At 43.2% G+C, this 24,100-nt stretch overlaps 1 protein-coding gene across 2 annotated transcripts in view; it reads right to left on the bottom strand.

The window, feature by feature from the left end:
• The window catches only part of tnrc6c1 (trinucleotide repeat containing adaptor 6C1), a 90,378-nt gene that overhangs the window by 38,930 nt on the left and 27,348 nt on the right, over window positions 1–24,100 (bottom strand). For both annotated transcript variants that reach the window (XM_017724992.2, XM_017724993.2), the window contains exon 4: window positions 7,426–7,755. In XM_017724992.2, coding sequence (XP_017580481.1) covers window positions 7,426–7,755 — 330 coding nt within the window. The remainder of the gene's footprint in view (window positions 1–7,425; window positions 7,756–24,100) is intronic.

Below are 24,100 nucleotides of genomic sequence, written 5' to 3'. Positions count from 1 at the left end.
CAAAAACAGCCTTTTTTATTTACTACCTATAACCAGCAGTGAACCTAAACGTGCCTTCAAGTTTTTATATTTCATGTTGATGAACACCCTGCATGTACCTCTCAGCCATAGACAGATTTAAAAATGTGTTTTAGGTTGAAAATCTTCTCAAAACTAATAAAAAGTCTCCTTAACCATTTCAGGTACTAACTTTCTGTGGGGCACTAAACTCTTCCGATGTCTGGTTCCTATCTCCACCACAGTGAACAATTCTGACTCAGTTAGCTTGTCTAGAACAGAGCATTTCACGCCAAGCCACTCTAAATGACTTTGTTTACATCTTAAACATTTAATTACGCAGAAATTCGGAATTCCCCTTCATTTTATGACCAGTAAAAACAAGCCAATGCACTGCTTTCAAGTAATCTGGTGTCAACCCTTCAATTAGCTTGTTGTCTCTGACACTACGACGACCCGCGGTACAGCAGCGGAGTCTCTGGGGAACAAGACCGCGGATGGTTTTAGCCACTGAAGGATGGCTCTGTGCCATTCGTGTAATAAAGAGGAAATCCTCTCCATCGGACGTCTACTGTGGTCCCCCTGAGCCTGGGTAGACTGCATAAAGCTGGATCAGTGCCAGCCAACAGGTCTGCCCGGCCGCAAAGGGGACAAGAACACGGTGATGTAAACAGCCTGTATAATTACCCATAATCCCCCTTACTGAGCCTCAGTGCACTCAACAGTGCAAAAGGTCACTCGGCACGCTGTGAGTGGGAGATGGCAAAATCATAACATCATGATGTTTAATGATATGTATTGACATAAAAGTGCTGTGTTAAAAAGAAAAAAGTCTGAAAAACTTTTACACTGAGGTTTTAATATTAAAACAAGTTAAAATAGTGTATAATATAAATACAATAAGGGCTGCCTCATATTGGGCTGCCATCCAATCAGCTACTTGTTAATATGTGGTTTATATAGTTTTTATTCACTGGCTGCTGCTGTTTACAGGCTCTTTAATTAAATAATTATAATTTACACAGTTGTTTAGGGTTCTAGAGGTACTGACTCCCTTCATATACTCAGAAAAGAGTTTTGTGGCAAAATTATTATATTGCTCACCTCTAGCACAGGTGCACATTACTGATGTACATTTTAACTTGAGACATACAAAGAGCCAGCAACCAAGCTGGGAAGACGAAGGCTAGACAAGCTTCTTCTGAGTCTTGCAATAAGACGATCCGCTCTGTGAGCTGATTACAGTCAGGTTTCCTGCTATAAAATATGTGATGGTCGGTTTTCTACAGTTCTGTTTAACATAGACCATGATATTCCTAAAAGAGGTAACCATCAACGTACAAAAACCCCTGCGCAGCTGTCAGAACTGGGAAAAACTGGTTTGGTTAGGCTTGAGCATTCGGGCAAGATGTACTGGTCTTTAGAAAGGCATGTACAGAAGTCTCACTGTAAGCGGGTTGGACTTTTCACTGTCCCAGACGAGTTCCTCCATTCCATAACAAGTGGACGCGAACCCTAAGAGCCATGATCACATTTTCTTGTTCAAAATGCCAGTTTGTGACACAAAATGAATAATTATCTCAGCTTTGTTAGATCAAGATCTGTACCCATCAAATAAACATCTAGAAACTGCGCGACTAACAGAAATGAGCAGACTTGCGCTTCGGCCTTACAGAGTTAAAGAAAAAAAAAATAATCAGATCGGTATCGATCGATGCTCGAGGTTTCAATATCAGTATTGATATTGGAGAAGTGGTCAGTGATCAGTGGTGTCAGGTCTTTAGTGCACCAAACCAAAACCACACAGTGTTAAAAGAGCAGAGGAGTGTTCAGTGGGGTGAACGTGCGGTCCAGACATGGTCCACACTGGAGCTGCCATGTGACAGAGCAATGAAGGGAGAGAGAGAGAGAGAGAGAGAGAGAGAGAGAGAGAGAGAGAGAGAGAGAGAGAGAGAGAGAGAGAGAGAGAGAGAGAGAGAGAGAGAGAGAGCACTGGAAAAAAGAAAGAGGGAAAGAGATTGAGAATTAAACCAAAGTAGAGAGAAAGCCAGAGCGCAGGCACAATGAATGCAGCCACTGTGCTGCTGGCGGCTTCGGGCAGAACTGTGGGTCATTCGGCTACATTCCAACAGCTTCCTGTAAAGCACACACAAACGGCAGGGCAGGGAGCTCCTGTTACGAGCAGAGTTCCTAATGAGCGTTAAGTAATATCCAGCGGAACCACAGCTCAGCACACGTGTGGGCTCCAAACACAACTTCCAGAGTCAGTGAGCAAGGGAAAAAAAAACACTTGTATCTCTGGGACAGTATTTTTTCAAACATTCTCAAAGGAATGACTCACAAGAAAAAAATCCAATATGCACATTTTTTTACTTACCCCAGATTTAATCAATCAGACAAAACATGTTTGGAGCCCAAATTCTGCTTCTTTATCTTAGCGCTGGAGCTACAAGGTTACCTTGACACTAGAAGTCAACAGACACCCAAATCTTGTCTGCAAACACATCAGCAAAACTTCTAACTCTCTCAAACTGCATCCTAGTCTTCAGTAAAGTTACGGCAAAAATGTAATCTCAATAATTTTTTTCACAATGCATGATGCGTCACAATAATTATTTTCATCTGTTAAGTCGAAACAAAGCAGCGCCACATTTAGGAAATACTAACCAAAACTAGGAATCCAGTCGTCTGTATTCAACATTCTGTGCTGAACATCTAATTAAACAGGACTAATTATGCTCTCTAAAATCAAACGTAGTTGAGACGTGTTTTCATACCGACGACATCCACAGACGACATCCATGCTCAGAGATCAATACTGACAGACTATTTACCATATAATAATAGTGCCATACTGCCCAGCCTCACTAGCAGATGGTGTTTAGGATGTTTGTTTTATGAATTACTGAGAAATACACAAAAGAAAACTTTCAACATGCGTATGAACCCAGCTGGAAGGCACTTTAGACAACAGGGGCTGTATCCCAGAAACGTTTTGGCTTAAGATCTGACGGGTCAAGATTTTTCACAAATTTGTATTTTAGCAGCAAATCTTCTTCGAGGAATCTTATCTTACAGCATCTTATCTCAAGCTAAGAAATCTTAACTTAATCGATCCAAGTCGACAATCAACTGTGAAGTCTGTTACCTAGTAACCGACCTGAAACGTTATCAGAGTAGTCAAGCTAGTTAGCCAGGTAGCTAAAATTAGCTATGGTCACCGATGCACAGAAAACGGTCAGACAAAACTAAAGCGCGGCCGTTAAGAACAATGTGAGAGCGCTTCGTGCTGTTTATCAGAGTCGCTGGTTTCACAGACGCTTTAGCCGAGATTATGGAGTTGTTTTGCAATAGCTTCTGCCCTAAATTCAGTCCTACCTGAAGCTGTCGTGGTGACTAAACAGATAAGATTTCAGACGTTCTGTAATATGCCTGGTGTCTAAAGTCGAAATTCGACTCCTTTTTTACATCACGCATGTCAAGCAGTCGTAGTACCGTTATTTATTCTAGCATCCATGCGTCTGCATAAGCAGAGCTGGATTTTTCAGGGGGTCAAAACTTGGCACAACACAACGTCTAAAGTGGCTGCTCACTTCGTTCAGCCACACTTTTTGGTTTTGTTCATTTTTACAGTTCAGTGTAAAGGGACACAATTCATACTGTGTCCTAAACCAAACCGACGACCTTCATGAAGACCTGGATGGAGTTGAGAAAGAAAAGATTCGGGTGACTATTGACTTCGTGTTTGGTAGCAACAACAGCCACTTAGCTCCAGTTTAAAACTAAAGAAGCAGAATCTAGACTCGGAGCACGCCTTGGCTGATCAACTACATCTGGTTTGAGTGGAAATTCATGTACGTTTTATTTCATTCCAAAGTAATTTTGGATCATTTCTATTGGTCCATTCATCATGAAATGTTCACACGGCTCGCAGCTTCAAATGGTTTAAAATGCAGCATGTTTGATATGGAATGGAGGAAATAAAAGTCAGTGCAGGAATGCTCTTTCGCTTTCTCTTCTTGAGCGCGCCAGCTTCACTTCAGAAGAGCTGCGGCCTTGGCGGGGTGAGGTGAAGAGGTGGATAATAGGCACAGGAATGAAACGAGATCATGTTGTTTTCGAGCTTTGTACAGAACCGATCAGGTATCAAAGCCGCAGTTTGAGCCTTTTGGAAAGACTGGCTGGAAGCAACGCTTATTTCTACAACCTGTTAGCCCACTGGCTATTTAGATCAAACTACCAGGAGACCCATTAGAATATGAGTACTTTCATTTTAAAGGGTCATCTTTGTGTTGGTTTATGCACCAAAAACATAATTCAGTGTCCATCTTCACCCTTTAGAATTAAAGTGGCTGTTTCTGTTACTGTGTCTTTGACACTGATATAACTGATTTATCACTGTTCTGCACTCTCAGAAATAAAGGCCTGAAACCATTTCTGGAGCAGTGCCCCTCTTGTCAGTGGGTTGGGACCCTCAAGGGTCCATTTCAATGCCTTTAGTCAGGGAGTATAACTGAACCATAATCCACTGAAATGATATTCTCTAAGCTGTACTGACGCCACACACCTTGCCTCCACACCTCCAGGCTTTTATTCTACTGCTCTACCTAATGTTTCCAAACATTCGGTTATGAAAAGGTACAACTACCAACTTTTCACCTGGAAAAACTAATTTAAGGTTCACAGTTGGACCTTAAAACCACTGCTGTACCTTTAAGCGTACATTAATATTATTTGTACCTTGATGGCAGAAAAATGCACCTGCAGAAAATCTTTCTATCTATTTCTAACAGTGCGACTGCCTCTGAGAAGCAAACACTCCTCCTGACCTCAGCATGAACAGGTGTGCCTAAACAGCCGTCGCCAGAATAAGCAAACACTTGCAAATTATTAAATTATTAGTTAAATGTTCATGTAAAAGTAATGTAAAATGTTTCTGCCGCTTATATATTCACATATATTGTCCTCTACACTTTGTGTAGTGTATTATGATCTGTCAGAATGACCATGTTGATCAGACGAACATTACGGAGAATTAAACAACAGAAGCCACATCGCCCCCTACACTTCCTATAGTGTATTACAATCTGTCAGACTGACCGTTTAGATCATGTGAACATTGCAGAGCATTACAGAGTGCTACTGTCATTGCTGTATTTAAGTAAAGGACACATCAACAATAAATATCAATGTCAAACAATTTTCCGTTGATGGCATCTTTCATTATAAAGTTTGACAATTATTTGTAGCAGCCACTTTTTGCAGAGGGGACCCAGAGACCAAATCAAGTGACTACATTGTTTTGGAACAGAGCTTTGATGGGTCCTGTCGCTCAGAAGGAGTCTCCATCTGAATCGCGCTCACTTACCGTAAGCTGTGAGTCACCCAGCCTGCTAAGCTGGGACGCTGCCATGTTCTTGCTTTCTGCAGAAACGCTGCACTAGGCTGCCAAGCCCACAAACAAATAGACTTTAGCATATGCTCACACGTGCCTCCCAAGACAGGAAGCAACCAGACACAGCTCAACACAGGACGCTTCTCTTTGTTTCATTTGCTCGGCCTGCAAAACTACAGCAAAGAAAACTCGCATCTGCAGCGCGTAAAGCAGAAAACCACACATTCGCAGGCAAAAACGAAATGATGTGGACAATGAACACCAAACAGCCGAGTGAACAGGCCAAGAGTGATAACTGTAGCATATACCTTAAACGTGTAGGGTTCCCAGTAGAGTAGCCCACTGTGGAACATGGTTACAAACAGTGAATAAGTTTACATCTTCATTCGACTTGAGGGCTTCACTTCAGCGGTACTTAGCCTGTTAGCATAAGTGAAAGCAGGCCCGGCTCTGGTTCCGCTTGCCGTCCGTCCCCCAGGGCTCTGCTGAAACTTTTGCTAGAGGAACCCCTGCGCCTAGTACAGTATTTCATTTCGTCTCGATAAGTGACTATAACTGTTATACTGTCACTGTCAGGTCAAAATCTTGCATTTCTCCCTTTTTTGACTTTCATGAATGAAATATGTTGTTGGAACAAAACCTCGTATCTCCATTTTTATTATTTTTCAGTGTTTGACATAATTTGAAAATACCTGTCATCTTTTACATTGTGTGCAAATTTCATGATGAATGGACCAAAAGAAATGGCTCAAAAAGTCTGGTTCCATTAACTTACATTAAAAGTAAAGCAGGTTTTTGCGTTCTCCTGTAAAGCTACCATTTTGGAGATATGAGGTTTTCGTCCGACAACAGCGAATTGTAAGGGTGGTCATCTGCAAATGTAACTTGCCTTTTTCTCCATGGACAAGTGATTTCTGCCTTCAGACAATGAAAATGTGGATTTACTTGTTCGTAAGTCCTTACATAAGTCCTTGAAAAAGCTTACAGGGGAATTCCACAGAGTTTAAAAAATGCATGCACGATACAATCACTGAGATGTAAAAGTGTCAGAGTGGCGAATAACTTACAGACTCAAGATTTCTTTACAGGGTGGGGTTAGGAACCAGGGGTCACAATGTAATGTTGAGAATAGTAAAAACAGTATTGACTGGGGGCTTTTTTGCCTCGTAACACCTTATATGCATCTCTCCACTATTAATGGATTTGAAATTGTTGGAACCCAAAATCCAACTCCAATTTCTGCAACAAGCAATTTACGGACACAAGCTACTCATCACCGCAAGTGCTGTTGTGAAAGTATGTCCCACATTTTGGACATACTGAGCATATTTTAAATGAAACGAGAAGTTATGTTGCCCCCTAGACCTCCTGTAGCGTATTGCAATCTGTCAGAAGGACTGTGTGGATCATATGAACATTAGAGAATCATCATCATCAAATACAGTGTAACAGAGGTACAGAATACCACTCCTGACGGCAACGCATCAACATTAGAGAGTCCTTTTAAATAAATGTCAACTTTTTTACGATGATGTCAACTAGTGTTGAGATTCCACACGACTGAGATATGATGCGTGACCAGAGGTCGACTGCAGCAGGAGCTACAGGCACTGCTCCAATCTTCAACAGCTGTGGATCTACAGCAGTTGGTCAAAAGCTGGTGATTTGTTTACAGTCCGGTTCTCAGCATAACGGGCAAAGTAAGTAAAAACAAGCATGAGCAAAAATGAGCAAAACTCTCCCACCGAAACATCCCTCACTCTCTTCCGAGGGTCTTTTATTTAACATGTTTCACGAAAACCCCTGAAAAAGGTCACAACTAGGCATCTGTGTGCAGCCTATTGGATTAAGGGCAGGACTTATTCTATGCACTCAGGAGACTGGGCTTTTGCTCTGAGCTTACAAATTCCAGGTCTTGTGATTTTCATTTTGTTATCGAAAACCAAATTAAATCTTGCCTCCGAATCAAAAACTGAACATCTGTGTTGTTACACTTCACATCAGCACGTATGAGAACCAGAACTGCGGCTGACCTGAGTGTGTTTGGTTGGAGAAAGGCTGCGTTGCAGGGCTGGCCGCGGATGGCTGTACCACGGCGGTGCTCCCGGCGGGCAGGGGTTGACCTCTCTTCAGCAGCTGCTTTTGTTCGTGCTGACGAAAACGTGGGGGCACCTCGCGGGGAGGGTAACGGAGCGCTGATGGCTGCGGCTGCGGCTGCTGCTGCTGTGGGGTGCTGGAGGGGGCGCGCTTTCCATTTCCACCACCACCTCCGCTGCTGCTGCTGGCTGAGGGCACAGATGGGTTGGTGGTGCTGGGGTTGGCAGGGGAAAGAGGGGCAGGGCTGGGCTTGGCAGAGTCTGGCACTGTAGGAGAATAAACGAGAGTGGGGTGAGGAAAAGGTAAAACACATCTACAATCATTTTTTTCTTTCCTAAATATCATTCCATCATCACTCCAAACCGCTGTTCCTACTTTTGTATTATTTGATCAAAATAACTGACATCTTGTGTTAAGAAATAAACTGATGCTGGCCTTTAATTCCCAAGGCAGAGTTTCTCAGTTTCTAAGTAGAGAAAAATGGCAAAATGTAAACATTTAGAAATGTTTTCAGTGCCTGTTCTTTTTATGACATCATTGCAATACAGTATCTAAATATGGACAATAAAGCTTACTGAACTGAGCGAGAGGGGGCGAGAGAGAGCGAGAGAGAGCGAGAGAGAGCGAGAGAGAGCGAGAGACAGATTCCAAAAAAGAAAATGGGCATTGAAAGGCAAAAGGAAAAAGAGAGAAAAAAGAAAGGGAGACAGAGGATAAGAGAGTGTGAAGAGAGAGAGAGATGAAAAAAAGGACATGAAAGATAGAAAAAGACAAAGAAAGAAAGAAAGAAAAAATAAAGGAGAGAAAGAGAAAGGAGATAAAGAGAGAGAAGACAGAGGGAGAAGAGAGAAAGAGAGAGAGAGAGAGAGAGAGAGAGAGAGAGAGACAGAAGCAGACAAAATCAAGAGAGATAAAGAGAAATAAGACAGAGAAAAAGGAAAATAGGGACAGTGTAAGGCAAAAGGAAAAAAAGAGAGAGACAGGGGATGAGAGTGTGAAGTGTGAAAAGAGAGAGAAAAAAGAAAGGACACCTAGAGAAAGAGATAGAGAGAAAAGAGGAAGAGGATGGAAAAAAGGAGATATAGAGAGAAAGGAGACAGAGAGGAAGAAGAGAAAAAGAATGAGAGAGAGAGACTGAAAGAAGAAAAGAGAAAAACAGTGAAAAACAGAGAAAGACGGACTCGCTAAGTTTCTCTAGAACAGAGGATTTCTCATCAAACACTGAGCGCTGAAGCTTCAGTGACCTCAACAGCTTCATCAAGTTGCTGCATCCGCCACGACTCTGAAACATCCAGAGCATCCGGTCTGCGTTGCTCGTCTACTGTCATAATGTAAACACAGCGTCAGGGTAACGGGGAAGGGCCAGTAGAGGTCATAAACTCAGTCGTCACAGCGCTGAATGTGAGCTAGTTAAACCCCGAGGCTCTGGTAAGCTGTAGAAGGGTGAATGAGTACCACACGTTACATAACATCCAAACTCATATCGGGGGGGTCACGCTCCTCCTGCTGGGAGGAAAAACAGTCCTCTGCCCTGGAGGGTCCAGACGGCACCACTACACTAACCTTCAGTTCTATTTTCAGAAACGTACACATTTTCAGCTAAATAACTCCTTAATATAAGATTCTGAATCAGAAGCTGATTAACGAGAAACAAATCTTAAGACTGACATCTGCAAATAGGGTTAAAATTGACTAATAATAATAATAATAATAATAATAATAATAATAATCACAGTTTTTTTATACAACATCTTTAATGGGGTCCAAGATCACTGCACAAAATAATAAGAATAAAGAAAAGAGAATATAAAATCCTTAAAAAGGCATAAAGATACACAAACAAAGTATTGAACAAAAGACGAAGACTGGAAAGAGCATAAAACAAGGTGTTTGAGGGGTTAAAGAGAAATATTTGCTGTCTCAGAATGGGTGAAAAAAGAAAAAAGAAACGGACGAGGACGGCCTTCACACATTTAAACAGGATCAGTTAAACTGTGCAGCAGTGATGGGAATTCTCTCCTGGACTGAAGAGCATCACGAGCACCAGCACAGCCTGTGTTAATCCATCACAGTCTGCACAAACAAAATATGCATTAACCTAACTCAGTCTGCACAATCATAGCCTGGACTAACTCAACACAGTCTGGACAAACCTCACACAGTCTGCTCTAAAATAGTACAAGCGGCATGAACCTTATAGTCCGCAGAAACCTAACACAGTCTGCACAAACCTAGCACTAAAATAAGTCTGCACAAACCCAACAGTCTGCACAAACCTAATACAGTCTGCACTAAAATAACTGTACAAGCCTAACAGTGTGCATTAAAATAAGTCTGCACAAACCTAACAGTCAGCACAAATCTAATACAGTCTGCACTAAAATAAAAGTCTACACAAACTTAATGAAGCCTGAACAAACACAACCTAACAGTCTGCACAAACCTAATATAGTCTGCACAAATTCAACAGTCTGCACTAAAATGGCAAGTCTGCACTAAAATAACAGTCTGCACAAACCTAACAGTCAGCACAAATCTAATACAGTCTGCACTAAAATAAAAGTCTACACAAACTTAATGAAGCCTGAACAAACACAACCTAACAGTCTGCACAAACCTAATATAGTCTGCACAAATTCAACAGTCTGCACTAAAATGGCAAGTCTGCACTAAAATGACAGTCTGCACAAATCTAACAATCTGCACTAAAATAACAGTCTGCACAAACCTAACAGTCAGCACAAATCTAATACAGTCTGCACTAAAATAAAAGTCTACACAAACTTAATGAAGCCTGAACAAACACAACCTAACAGTCTGCACAAACCTAATATAGTCTGCACAAATTCAACAGTCTGCACTAAAATGGCAAGTCTGCACTAAAATGACAGTCTGCACAAATCTAACAATCTGCACTAAAATAACAGTCTGCACAAACCTAACAGTCAGCACAAATCTAATACAGTCTGCACTAAAATAACGGTCTGCACAAACCTAACAGTCAGCACAAACCTAATACAGTCGGCACAAATCGAATACAGTCTGCAATAACCTAACAGTCTACACTAAAATAAGTCTATACAAACTTATTGCAGCCTGCACAAACACAACCTAACAGTCTGCACAAACCTAATGCAGTCTGCACTAAATGACAGTCTACACAAATCTAACAGTCTGCATTAAAATAAGTCTGCACTAATATAGTCTGAAGAAACAGTCTGCACAAGCACAGTCTGCACTAAAAAAACATGGTCTGCACTAACCTAACAAACTCTGCACAAACAGCCTGCACAAACCTAACAGTCTGTACTACAGTAACACAGCCTGCACAAACCTAACAGTCTGTACTACAGTAACACAGCCTGCACAAACCTAACACAGTCTGTACTACAGCCTGCACAAACACAACCTGAATTAACCTAACACCGCCTGCACTAACCCATCACAGTACGCAGTAACTTAACACAGCCCTTTGCAGGGCACCAAATATGTCACACCAACACAGCCTGCTGCTTCAGCCAGGAGCCAACAGAGTGTCCCTATTGGCTGAGAGACGATGAGTGGACGAGTTATATAAGAGCACAGGGGCCCTCTCTGGAGCAGTCACCAGCAGATGGATGTTATGGATTCCACACGAACATGAACTCAGATAGCTTGAAATCTTCGCAGGGTGTTTCCACTTATGCAACACTATAGCTGAATAATGGAATGTCTATTCTTAACCTTCGGAAGTAAACAGCCCTTATTTTTCAAAACTAAAAATGTTTTCCAAAAGGATGTATTTGGTCCCCATAAGTACATAAATACAAAGACGCACGTATTCATCCCCACCCCCAGTTATAGCCCCCTTCCCTTTGATACGGAGCACGTCCTGCGCAGCCTCTGTGCGAGCCAGTGGCACTGACGCAGAACCTGATTAACTCCAGCTCAGCCTGCACAGAGAGGAGGAGCATCTCTCTCTTTACCATCTTTTCCTTGGACACATCTCATCTCTTGTTTTCTCTCTGCCTACTTCCCTCCGCTCTCTCATTGAGTCTGTCTCTTTTCTCTTGCTCCTCTCTTTCATCCCTCCCGTTTCTCTCCCTTCTATTGCTCCCTCTCTCTCTCTCTCTCTCGCTCACCCCATCATTCCCCCATCTCTTGTTTGTTCTTGTCTCTCTTCCTCCGTGCTCATCTCTGTCTTTCTCTCCTTCCTCTCTCTCATGCCTGTTCTCTCCCTCTCCCTCTCTCCTTCCCTCATCTCTCTCTCGCTCTCTCGTTCAGTGTCACTTTCCTCTGGCTCTTCTTTCCTTCTCTTTCTCATCCCTCCTATTGCTCACTCTCTCTCTCCCCTTGTCTCGTCTCTCTTCCTCACCCCATCATCCCCATCTTCCTCCTTGCTCATCTCTGTCTTTCCTTCCTCTCTCTCATGCCTGTTCTCTCTCTCTCTCTTTCTTTCCCCACTCCCCCTCCTCTTAAATCTCTTTCTTTGCTCTTATCTCTTTCTGTCTTCTCTCTCATTCCTTCTCTTTCCAATTTGCTTCTCTCTCAGAGTCTGTCCTTTCCTCTGGCTCTTCTCGCCTTCTCTCTCATTCCTCCCGTTTCTGTCCCTCCTACTGCTCTTTTTCCCATCTCTCTCTCTTTCTCTCGTTTCCTCATCTCTCACTCGTCTCTCCCCATCATCTCCATCTTCCTCCGCACTCATCTACACTGTCTTTCTCTCCTTTCTCTACATTCTGACTGTCTCAGTGGACCCATTGTTCCTCCTGGTTATGGATGAGTTACAGGAAGCAGACAGGCTCCTTAAAGTAACAGAGGCAACATAATGAAGTAATAGAAGGTTATACACACCAATGAGCAAGGTGCCAAATGCCCACCTAAATCATCAGACTTAGATTATTTTAGATTATTATTAATTGGACTTGGTTGAGGTGGAGTGAGCAGTGAACCTGGGGGAATCTGGTTTTTCACTGAACTGCTGCTTTAATGGTGGCCTGATTCTGTTCTGCCTTCTGACACAGAACCTTCTAGAAGCTTGCGTGGACGCAGCACGAGCTCCTCCAATCAGAATGCAGCGTCGGTAAGGGCAGGTTTGAGAGAGGGGGGGTGAGGGGGATAAATACTCGAAGAAGACTGTGTGTATGTGTGTGTGAATCCAATCCAGCTGCAAACACACTCACAAACATCACACAAAACAAATCCCCCACCAATTACACTATTATTAGATCCATGTGAATAGAAAGGCTTTAATTGCTCTCCACTTTAGCGAGGCTTATTTTTAAGCGCTGTTTCGGTGATGAACCGTGATCGTGTTTCTAAGTGTTGGCAGTAGCATGGAAGAGAGAGAGATTGAGAAAAACAGAGGGCGAGAGAGAGAGGAGGGGGCAGAGAGAAATGAGAGAGGGGGGAATGAGAAGTGAGAGTGAGAGTGAAAGAGAGAGAGAGAGGGAGACAGAAGACAGAAGGAAAGAGAGGGAGAGAGTGGGGAGAGACAGAGGGGAGGGAACAAGTAAGAGGGAGGGAGAGAGATGAGACAGGAGAGAGAAAAGAGGAGAGAGAGAAGAGAGGAGAGAGAGGGAGAGAGAAGTAGAGAGTAAGAGAAAAGAGGAGAGGGGGGAGAGAAAGGGAAGGGAACAAGTGAGAGGGAGGGAGAGAGAGAAGAGAGAAAAGAGGAGGGGGGAAAGGGAGTGAGGGGGAGAGGGAGGGAGTGAGGGGGAGAGGGAGTGAGAGAGGGGGAGAGAGAGAGAGAGAGAGAAGAGAGAGAAGAGAGAGCAAGAGAGAAGGAGAAAGAAAGAGGAGAGAGAGGGGGAGACTGAGGGACAGAGAGAGAAGAGGAGAGAGGAGGGGAGAAAGGGAGAGAAGGAAAGAGAGGGAGAAAGAGAAGAGCGAGAGAGGGAGAAAGAAAGGAGAGAGGGGGAGAGTGAGAGAGTAAGAGAGAGAGAGCGAGAGAGAAAGAAAGGGGGGAGTGAGAGAAAGAGAGAGAGAAGAGGAGAGAGGAGGGGGAGAAAGGGAGAGAGGGAAAGAGAGGGAAACTGATAAGAGCAAGAGAGAGGGATAAAGAAAGGAGAGAGGGGGGAGTGAGAGAGAGAGATAGTGAGGGGGAGAAAGAGAGGGGGGAGAGTGGGAGAGTGAGAGAGAGTAAGAGAGAGAGAGAGCGAGAGAGAGAGAAAGGGGGGAGTGAGAGAGAAAGAGAGAGAAAAGAGGAGGGGGGGGGGGAAGAGAGAGAGACCGATAAGAGCAAGAGAGAGAGAAAGAAAGGAGAGGGGGGGGTGAGAGAGAGAGAGAGAGTGAGGGGGAGAGAGAGAAAAAGAGAGAGAGAGAGACAGAGAGGAGTGGGGGAAAAAGGGAGAGGGAGACAGAAGAGAGAGCGAGAGAGAGAGCGAGAGAGAGAGAGAGAGAGAGGAGGGGGAGAAAGGGAGAGAGGGAAAGAGAGGGAGACAGATAAGAGCGAGAGAGAGAGAGGAGGGGGAGAAAGGGAGAGAGGGAAAGAGAGGGAGACAGATAAGAGCGAGAGAGAGGGAGAAAGAAAGGAGGGGTGGAGTGAGAGAGAGAGAGAGAGAGAGAGAGAGAGAGAGAGAGAGAGAGAGAGAGAGAGAGAGAGAGAGAGAGACAAACACTGGAGGCATCACGACATCAGCCATCATAAAACTGACAACGCAGAAGTGCCCAACATGGCCAATCATGGACATTCCTGTGGGCATTTTAATCATGAAACAGTGTTTAAATGGTCCATTTAACAGGCCAGTTTCTCTCACCACATGGCTTTAAAGGGAAACCCTACCACTTTTTCAAAACGTCTGCATGATTTAATGGTTGAGACGTAAACAGTGTCATTCAGCGTGGTCTGATGTGAGACTTCCACTTAGACCACCAGTGAACCTAAGCATGTCTTCCGAGTTTTCATTTGTAACGCTGATGATGGTAAAATAGTCATAAATGTGAAAAAATATGTTTTCTTTGGGGACTATGCTGCCTCACAACTCCTTCATGTACACCCCCACCATGAACAGATTTTAAAACCTTCCCACATCAAACCACTGTGACCGACTCCGTCCACATCTTAACCATTAAATTAAACAGAAATGTAGTTTTACACCAGTTTTGAAAGAATATAAATACTTTCATTTCATTCACTCATGATGGAGAGTTACATGCAGGATGCTGTAAGCAAAACAGTCCCCAAAGAAAACTTACCACTGTTTTAACCATCATCAACATTACATATAAAACTGGTGGTTCTGCATTGGAAATACAATGGCTGCACTTGTGCTCTAGACTCTGTGACACCTGGTTCCTACCAACACCACTGTAAAGAAATCAGAGTCTATAAGTTTCTCTACAATGGACCATTTCACATCAAACCACTGAACGAATTCTCAAACACTGAATTATGCAGAAATTCTGAAAAATCGGTGGATCTCCCCTTCAAGGCACCCTTTTTCCCTCCATTTTTGTTTGAGTCAGTGAGTGAGTGACAGAAGATGAAAGAGTTGAAAGGTAAGAGAGTGATTTTGCGCCACCAGGTCAGTTAAATTATAGGATCTTATGACGCCTAAACACAGAGGAAGCAACCTAAAGTGGTCTTTATAGAGCAACTGTCTATTTACCTTCCTCTGCACACCCACACTGAGCACATGCTCCTAATTTGTAATTTGGAATAAAAAAAAGAATGAATTGAACTGTTCTGATCAGGGGTTCCATTAAAGGGCCCATATACTACATATTTCTTGTATTCATTTCTCTCCCTGAGAGCCAATATTAATGTGCTTTTGTGCCTTGTAAAACATAAAAAGTCCTAACTCATTTATATATGAGCATTTCCAAATGCTCATCAGCCCTAAGAATTAATGAAGCCCTCTTTATTACTGTGCCTTTAAGACTGATATATGTAAATTAGCTCTCTTCTGAATGGCTATCTTATATTGTACCTCATTCAAAAGGAGCTCAAGAACTCAACTTCAACATGGACAGCTAGGGCTAAACCACTGAGGGCTAAATGGATGGGGCTAAACTGCTGGAGGCCAAATAGACGGGACTAAACTATTGAAGGCTAAATGGGTGGGACTGAAGTGCTGTAAGCTGATTAGACGGGACGAAACTACTGCAGGCTGAACGGGTGGGGCTAAACTACTGCAGGCTGAACGGGTGGGGCTAAACTACTTTAGGCTGAATGGGTGGGGCTAAACTACTTTAGGCTGAATAGGCGGGGCTAAACTACTGCAGGCTGAATGGGTGGGGCTAAACTACTTTAGGCTGAATGGGCGGGGCTAAACTACTGCAGGCTGAATGGGTGGGGCTAAACTACTGCAGGCTGAGTGGGTGTGGCTAAACTACTGCAGGCTGAATGGGTGGGGCTAAACCACTTTAGGCTGAATGGGTGGAGCTAAACCACTGGAGACTGAATGGGTGGGGATAAACTGCTAGAAGCTGAATAGATGGGACTAAACCACTGAGGGCTAAATAAGTGGGTTAAAGTGCTGTAAGCTGAATGGGTAGGACAAAACTACTGAGGCTGAATGGGTGGGGCTAAACTACTGTAGGCTGAATGGGTGGAGCTAAACTGCTGTAGGCTGAATGGGTGTGGCTAAACTGCTGTAGGCTGAATGGGTGTGGCTAAACTGGTGTAGGCTGAATGGGTGTGGCTAAACTACTGTATGCTGAATGGGCAGGGCTAAACAGCAGGAGGCGGAACAGACAGATATATGTAAAAATCTTGGTTTTTGTGACATCAAGCTGTTTTTGCACCTTCATTTCCATATATGGACTGTATGGACCATAGAGCGAATGGAGTTAACCTCCTTAATTTTGAAAAAGTGAGGGAAATTTGGTTTTCCATGAAATTTAGCAACTCAACACAGTTGGATGTGTGATGATGTAGGCATGCAGTTGGCATCATGCTGACTGGTGGGGCATGAGCTTCCATTGCTTGTCCCAGTGCTAAAACTAAAGAAACAAACACTGGACACTAAACATGACTTGGCTGGTCTGGGGGGTTGAACTGGATTTGTCACTAAACTACTGCTGTAAGTGAGCGTGCAGTGTGTATAACTAAGCCTCTGAACTGTGTGTATTCCACAGTCAGAGTGTGAACATGTTCCTTTGGGTGCCACTTGAAAGCACCTTCTGAAACCGCGAGCATCCCTTGGTCCCACATGAACCCTGTTGCTATGGAGACACACACAACCTCACATTTGTTTTTTTCCCTCCTCGACTCAGAACACAAACAGATCCTCACATCACCACTGTCTTCACATCGACACCTTCACGCTAATGCAGTCTAATACCACCAATCTGTATAATGCACATGACCCAAAATCCAAAAATAAACAAACAAACAAATAAATAAATAAATCGTTGTGCTGAACTCTCTATTCTTTGGCTCATTGAAAAAAAAGCTGTAAGAATAAACCTGCATAGCTAATTAACTTCTTGACGTTTGAAGGCGATTATTCCGAACCTTTTCAAATGTCTTCCCGGTTCACCGATACACCACTTCATTCAGACAGCACTACATGAAAATGTCCCCAGTGAATCCTCAACTGAGGGCAGTTGAAATCTAAAACAATCAAACGAAATCTGGCGAAAGAAAAAACAAATGAAACAGGAAATTCTCAGGAAAGTTTTCCAACCACAGCACTGGTTCAGTGACTGACAGAGGACCGTGATGAGTGTGCAGATGAGTGGAAATGCCACTGCAGTCATGAGTTAACACTCGCCACCACCTAACACACCAGACCAAACACAGCAAACACAAGCTAGTCACACTACACACGTTAGACTCTGTCTCCAAACAAATGCGGCCTTGGAAGTTCCTACTTACAACTTCGGAGGTTGTAGTTACAACTGGGGGCAGTTGTGGGCTCGAGGTTTGGAAAGCAGCCTTGCGACCGGAAGGTCGCTGGTTTGATGCCTGGGACTGAGGAGTCCTTGAGCAAGACACCTAACCCCCCAACTGCTGCGGAAAGGGCTGCCCACTGTTCACTGTGTGCTCACTGCCGCCTAGTGTGTCTTCACTAGTGTGTATGTGGTGTTTCACTGCACGGATTGGTTAGATTGCAGACATCCTGTATTTTCTGTATCACTGTAAGAAAATACTAAGTAGAGGAAACTCATAAGATGAGCAGTGCAATTATCTAGTTTAAAAGCACCACGTAACGTTCACATGCGGCTACTGATTAACTGAAATATAACCAGGTTACCAGCAGCCAGCATTGGCTTTCCGTTGACGCCCCTCCAACTCAAAGAATCAGGGCTCATCGCAAAAATCGCTCCCACCACATGACACATTAGTCATAAGGTAACAGGCTGGTCAAACATGCTAGTCAAAGCTAATACCTCAAGCTTCAAGCTAACACACGAGCGACGAACAAGCAAACTGCCACAATCTAACATGCTAGCCACAAGATAAATGCATTAGCCGTGAGCTGAAAGGTTGGCCACAAGCCAATACAGCTCGAGAAGCAAAGAGAAAGGGGCATAAATAACCAGTAAATTAATCAGCAAATAAGCCCCATTGAAATAAGTGTAATGAGAAAAATGACTCCCAAAATAATGTAGGTAATTGTTAAATATGTATAATTAGATGACAAAATTTCACATTATTCTCATTAAGTTAAAATGGTATCTTGTTTATTTTGCGAACTGCAATCATTTCTAGGCAAAAAACGATTTCCTATCCTGGATCTACGTAAACAAACGAGCTAGGAGGCGTTAATCAGCTGTGAAATCTGCTTACAGAGTCTAGAGGCATGTTGTGAATATTATACAACCATCAGCCAGACTGAAATATTTTCTAAACCCACTTTATAACTCATCATCATCAACATCAACAAGCGCTGGAGTATCAGAGCTGCTCTTCAGCGCAGCTCTTTTATTCCTCGTCTTTAACCTCCAAGGGCCGAGAGGAGGCTGAAGATGTTAATTAGTTGGAGCTTAAATATGCGGCGGTATTTAAAGGTTGGCGTTTTCTCAGAGGCGTGCAGACGAGGCAGAGAGCGAAAGATGAAAGCCGCAGACTGGGACCGGCTCTGCACCGGAGAACCGGAGCAACAGGGGACACGCCTCGCGGGAGGGCTGACGAGAGATCCTTATCACAGCCGTCCTCAATTAACTCCACTCCACACTGAGGTTATCGCCAGTGGATTAAAGAAGTGCACCATCATTTTAGACGGACAAATTTTATCTGCAAATCTAGCTAATGTTAGTCATTTACTTCACTCTACAGCCCCAAAGAGTATTTGAACGCTTGTCCTAGCCGCGAGCTAATGAGCCAAACGTAACCCAGTTCATAAGCCGTGAGTTAATAGCCGATCAGTCCATCCACAAACTTCACGAGAAAACATGTCAGAAAAACTACTGACACACACTTCCTTGCTCATATCGTTGACAGCGGGTGGTGTAATGTTAGCTAACGTTCATCACTGCTGTTTACTGCACTATACAGTGGCCCCAAAACGTATTAGTACATCTGTGCTAGCTGTGAGTTAATGTGGTAGCCATGAGCCAACAAGCTAGCCATGAGTTAATGCGCCAGTCATGAGCCACCTGTTAACACACCTGCCATAAGATAATGCCTGAGCCGGTTTATGAGGAGTCTGGCCACTTCCTATTTCCCCCATTGGTTCCGCGAGGGATCCCTCAATGAACAGGAGTAAATGGAGCTGAACGACTAAAAAACGGAAAGTTTAAAATCACGAGTGAGTGGCGCAAACACGGGGGAGGGATGAGGCGAGACACAGCGGTCAGAGAAAAAAGCGACCCAGATTATTTTGCAGGATGAGATCTAAAAAAAGAAAACCGACAATGAATGTTGTTGAAATGTGACTGAACTCTACTTGATTTGGTTCAACACAGAGTCGTTGACTGCATAAGATGTTGATATGACTACTACTTCAGTAAACAGTATATGGCACTGAGTCATAATGCAAGTTAGACATCATGATGTTCTGGACCTTTGCTCGAGGAAATTTTCTTTGACTGGACCTTATTCAATTTTATTTAAAGACCTCTGCTCTAAAGCAATGCCAACACAGCGGCTTGATCAGCTTATGGAACCCGCTAATCTGGAATGTACAGAAGAACCTGTGCGTGAGGAACGTTGGCATTTGTTTCTCAACAGGCTTCTCTTGTTTAGAAGATTTGCTTTGCTCATCTGACCTGCTCTGCCAGCACACAGCCCCAACCCCCCCCCACCTCTACGCCACTAGCTCGCAGAGTACTTTATAGGGAAGTGGTGTGAAGTCACCGAAGCTAAATATAACAACTTTCTCTCTTTGGCTTCTTCACTGGCCAACACTGCGGGTCACTCAGTGAGCAGGCTTCCCTCAGACACCAAAATAGTTTAGGTTAAACAGCATTGGCATTTTAACAGCGCGTTACGATGTGAAGAACAATAGCAGCAAACAACAAACACAACTATGTTCTGATATTGACCTCAGAGCCAGGCCTGCTACTAATCAGAGACATCAACTACGTCCATCTCGCCCTTTTCAGCATATCCCACTGGGCTGAAGCGGAGGCAGCATGCAAAACCACCAAGAAGAAAATGTGCTCTACAAGGTTATTCACTGAACTACATCAACTGTGGTCCCTTCAAAAAGATGAAGACCCAATCCCATTTCACGCCTCGCCCCTACCACTCAGCCCTTAGCCCTGTTTTGCATGTTCACGTCTAGGATAGAGTGTCCCAGCTGTTGTTGAGATAGAGGGGCAGGACGAAGTGTTAAGACTACACGGCCCCCCAAACGGAGGTTTTTCAGAGACTCCAAACGGAGCGTTATGAGAAAAAAAGAAAAGCCGGCACACAGACGTGAGAATTTTCTCCGTTAAAAAAATTACGATAACCGTTGTATTGTCTTAGTTTAATGGAGTTTCGGTGTATTTTGGCCGTTTTCTTCATAACAAGCATAAAAAAAAATCGATAATAGCATGCGAATGTCTCAGTAGCTAGCTAGCTAATTTTCCTGTTCCACCTTAAATAGTCCAAACAGTTTTGATGTCTGAAGTGCCAGAATGTAACTGCTGCACCATTTAAGGTGGAACAGGAAAATTGTAACAAGAATAGTCGACTTCGTATCACCAAAGAATCAGCGGTGGACGATAAATAATAACAACTGTCCCCCTCTTTGAAGGCAATGTGATGCCCTAAATGTAACTAAAGCCTAGCAGCAGAACATTAAATTGAACTTGAAGTAGCCCAGGAGCTGAACTTTACCCTCCTCTCCTGTCACTGCAGACTGGCTGGGTCACCTACAGAGCAGCGCTAGTAGCTGTTAATGAAGCAAAATGTTGATATTTTTGAGGGTCCCTTTTCGTAGGGCAAGATTTAAGATAACTCTGTTCTAAAGGACTGGGGTCACACTCAAAACAAGGGGTAGGGGTAAAAAGAAGAAATGGGATTGGGCCCACGTCTACAGATCTTAGACATGTCCAATGATTACGTTATGATCTATTTAAATACTGAAAAAATCTAATTAACTGAGATAGTTTTAAGCTAAATCGTCATTTATAGGATATGTTCTATTGGGAGGGATCGGTCCTAAACCCAAATTTACATGTGTGAAAATAATACATTATATTTTTGTATTTTTTTTTTTAATCAATGTTTTTTAAGGATCTTTTTGACCTCCTTTAAAGTGACCATGTCACAATAAAACAGCTTTTAAACACATTATCTAAACCTATTGTGAAAAGGGGTTAAAGAGCTCAGAGTAATCAGACAGTACATTAGTAATGCCTGGTCGCGTATCGTAAATGTTGCAGGTGTTAACTGACAACTTCGCTCCATCTCGCATCTCAGTCTGAGTCTATGGATGGTAAGAGTTCACTCTCATATGTAGCAGGTGTGAGACATGAGCAGCACACACCCCCCCCCCCAAACACACACACACACACACACACACACAAAGTGCGTGTGCACTGAAGTGACATGGAGGCATGATCACAAACTGTTGCTCAGCATGGCAATAAAAAATAAAAAACAAAATGAGGAGAGAAAAATAGAAAAGAGGAGGAACGCTGTGAACTTTTTTTTTAGTTCAGCATAAAAACAGCCCATTTCCTTCATAATAGAAAAGTTAAAAATGGAACGCTGATCGGAGACACGCAACCGGCTGCACCGTGTTCTTTACTGATGGATGTGTGTATGTCTGAATTACGCTAAAATACAGTGCAGCTATAAGTCAAAAAAAAAAGTCAAAGCCGAGAAATGTGTCCTCCTTTTTCATGGCAACGAAGGATCCACGGGTGGCGAGGATTCGAGAGCACGGCAGCGACAGCAGAGGGGTGAACGTCCACTTTTAAATGTAAGTATTAGGATTAAACTGAGTCGAATAGCTAATGATACAAATGTTAAAAAAAGCCAATGTGATCTCAAGCAAAATGTAGAAGCTCCAATAAATGAATACACAGACACCCAAAAAAAGCTAAAGTCAAAACTTCTGGCTCCTCTTTGAAGAACTTCAAAAAACTTGACAGGAGCAGTGTTTTGTGTAAGGCCGGGAACAGCGAATCCGCCCTAGAACAGACCGTCTCATTTTGGTTCAGCCTCCGTGGGTCTTCACAGCCTTTGAAGGATGTGGCCCCTGAACTGGGACACAGCTACAGTCATTCTGACAGACTGTAGTACTCTACAGGAAGTGTAGGGGGCGATATGGCTTCTACTGTTTCATTGCAAAGTCTGTTCCAGCTCTAAAAAACGACGGTAGTAACGCAAACTTGATAACTTAAGAATGTTACACACGACCTCAGTGTTCTACTGCTTTTATACAACAAAGTAACAAAAAGCAAAGCAAAGTAGCCCAAAGTATTCTATCAAATGTGCTTTAATATGAGCAAATCCTTCCACAAAAAGAGTAGCAGCCGTTTACGATACGAACGGAGAAATAAAACTCTCACAATCTCAGCTTCAGTACAGCTTTTGTCATAGCTGCACTATGTAAGACTTGTTCATTAACCTCTTCAACTCCTTGAGACCACCAGCGATTCCAAAACGCACTTCGTCAGATTCTTCATAACTTTCATATTTCATAAGCTACATTCAGAAGCTGAGCGTCATATGAGGCTGTAACTCTTCTCTCCAGTCTAAGAGATGGTGATGGAATTTCAAGTTCGTTTTTCTATTGAAAGTTGACCCGTTTTTCCCCAAATCTGGGATATAAACTACAAACAGATGGGCTTTCAGCAGTAAATTGTAAGCGTATAGCATATGTGTAGATCATAAAACACGTGTTCTGATCATTTAAAAAATAAAATAAAATAAAAATGTAAATTTATTTCATGCAGTTACTGAATAATTTCCTTTATGATTTGGTCAAGTAAATTCAGATGGACAAACCAAAACATACAGTGGAGAAAAAGAGGTAAAAAATGAAAGAAGTAGCATTACTGAGCCGGAAGCAAATACGCTGTATGTTTGCTGCTACAGTAAAAGACAGATGTTCCAGGTTGGATTTGGCGGGAGATTTTCACACCACCTCATGCATCTTTATGTACTAACATCACATGCCCAGACTCAATAAGAAGGTCTGCCTCAATGTTTAGGTTTAAAATCCAAAATCAGATCTATACTGATGAAGATATGATGACAGCAGCAGATCATCCACTCACATCTTTGGAAAACACAGCAAGTTTTCACTTTCAATGCACTCACAATTATCAGATTCATCCACTTGGGGAAGAGGTCCGAAGCACAACCCACGTCACAAAATGTTATTCCGCACCTCGTGTGCAATTACACATTTCTACCACAGAGGTCTCCAAATCCCCAAAACCTACACAGTGCAGGTTTAACTTTTGTCATTTAAACTGAACTTGCAAAAGTGAAAATTCAGCTCAAGGTTTGTAGCTTCAGAGAAAGAAAGAGAAAGTAAGTAAGACAGAAGAATGAAGTAGAGAGAGACAGTGAGTGTGTGAATGTAAGCAGGTGCCCCATGAGCGGCACTGCTGCTAAAACCTGTGGGGTAAACCGTGCAGACAGGAAACCCCAATGTGTTCTCATGCTTACATTCACTCCCTCCCTCCATCCCTCCTGCTCTCTCTACCCACATGCACATGAGAAGACATCCCTGCAGAAGGGCTGGCTGACATGCTGTTTGTACTAGACTCACACCAAAGTCACTGGCTGTGTTCACATGCAAGTATTATTGCCAATCTGATCGAATACAATCAGATTACAGACTCAGACTGAGGTGTTTCAGCTCACTCTACAACAATCTGATGAAAATCTTCCGTTTACTTGCTCACTACAAGTAAACTGATGCAAAATAACACGCATGCGTGGAGCAGCGCTTAGAGTAAACGTTACCATGACAGCCAGCGCCACGTGAGGTCCAGTCGGCGTGAGATAAGTTTGTTGGCACTTGTGTTTTTAATTGCTTTAAACTGACATCAGACTCAGAAAAATGCCCTTCACAGGGCAAGACGTCGTGCTCTGAGACACATAAGCTGGACGTCCATCCCACCGCCATCTTTTAAAGCTCAGAGCATAAACTCCGTCTCTGCAGACCAGTTTCTGCTCCGCCGCGATGAACGTTTGAAAAACTTTCACTATGACGCGACGCGCATGCGCAGAACGGACATACACGTTCCGATAGGGAATGTAATCAGATTCAGGCGTTTACATGGCTATTATTC

The sequence above is a fragment of the Pygocentrus nattereri genome, chromosome 14 (assembly GCF_015220715.1).
Source record: "Pygocentrus nattereri isolate fPygNat1 chromosome 14, fPygNat1.pri, whole genome shotgun sequence".
In the NCBI taxonomy this organism is placed as follows: domain Eukaryota; kingdom Metazoa; phylum Chordata; class Actinopteri; order Characiformes; family Serrasalmidae; genus Pygocentrus; species Pygocentrus nattereri.
Note: the sequence above shows the minus strand (reverse complement) of the source record. Positions and strands in the feature narration are given on the sequence as shown.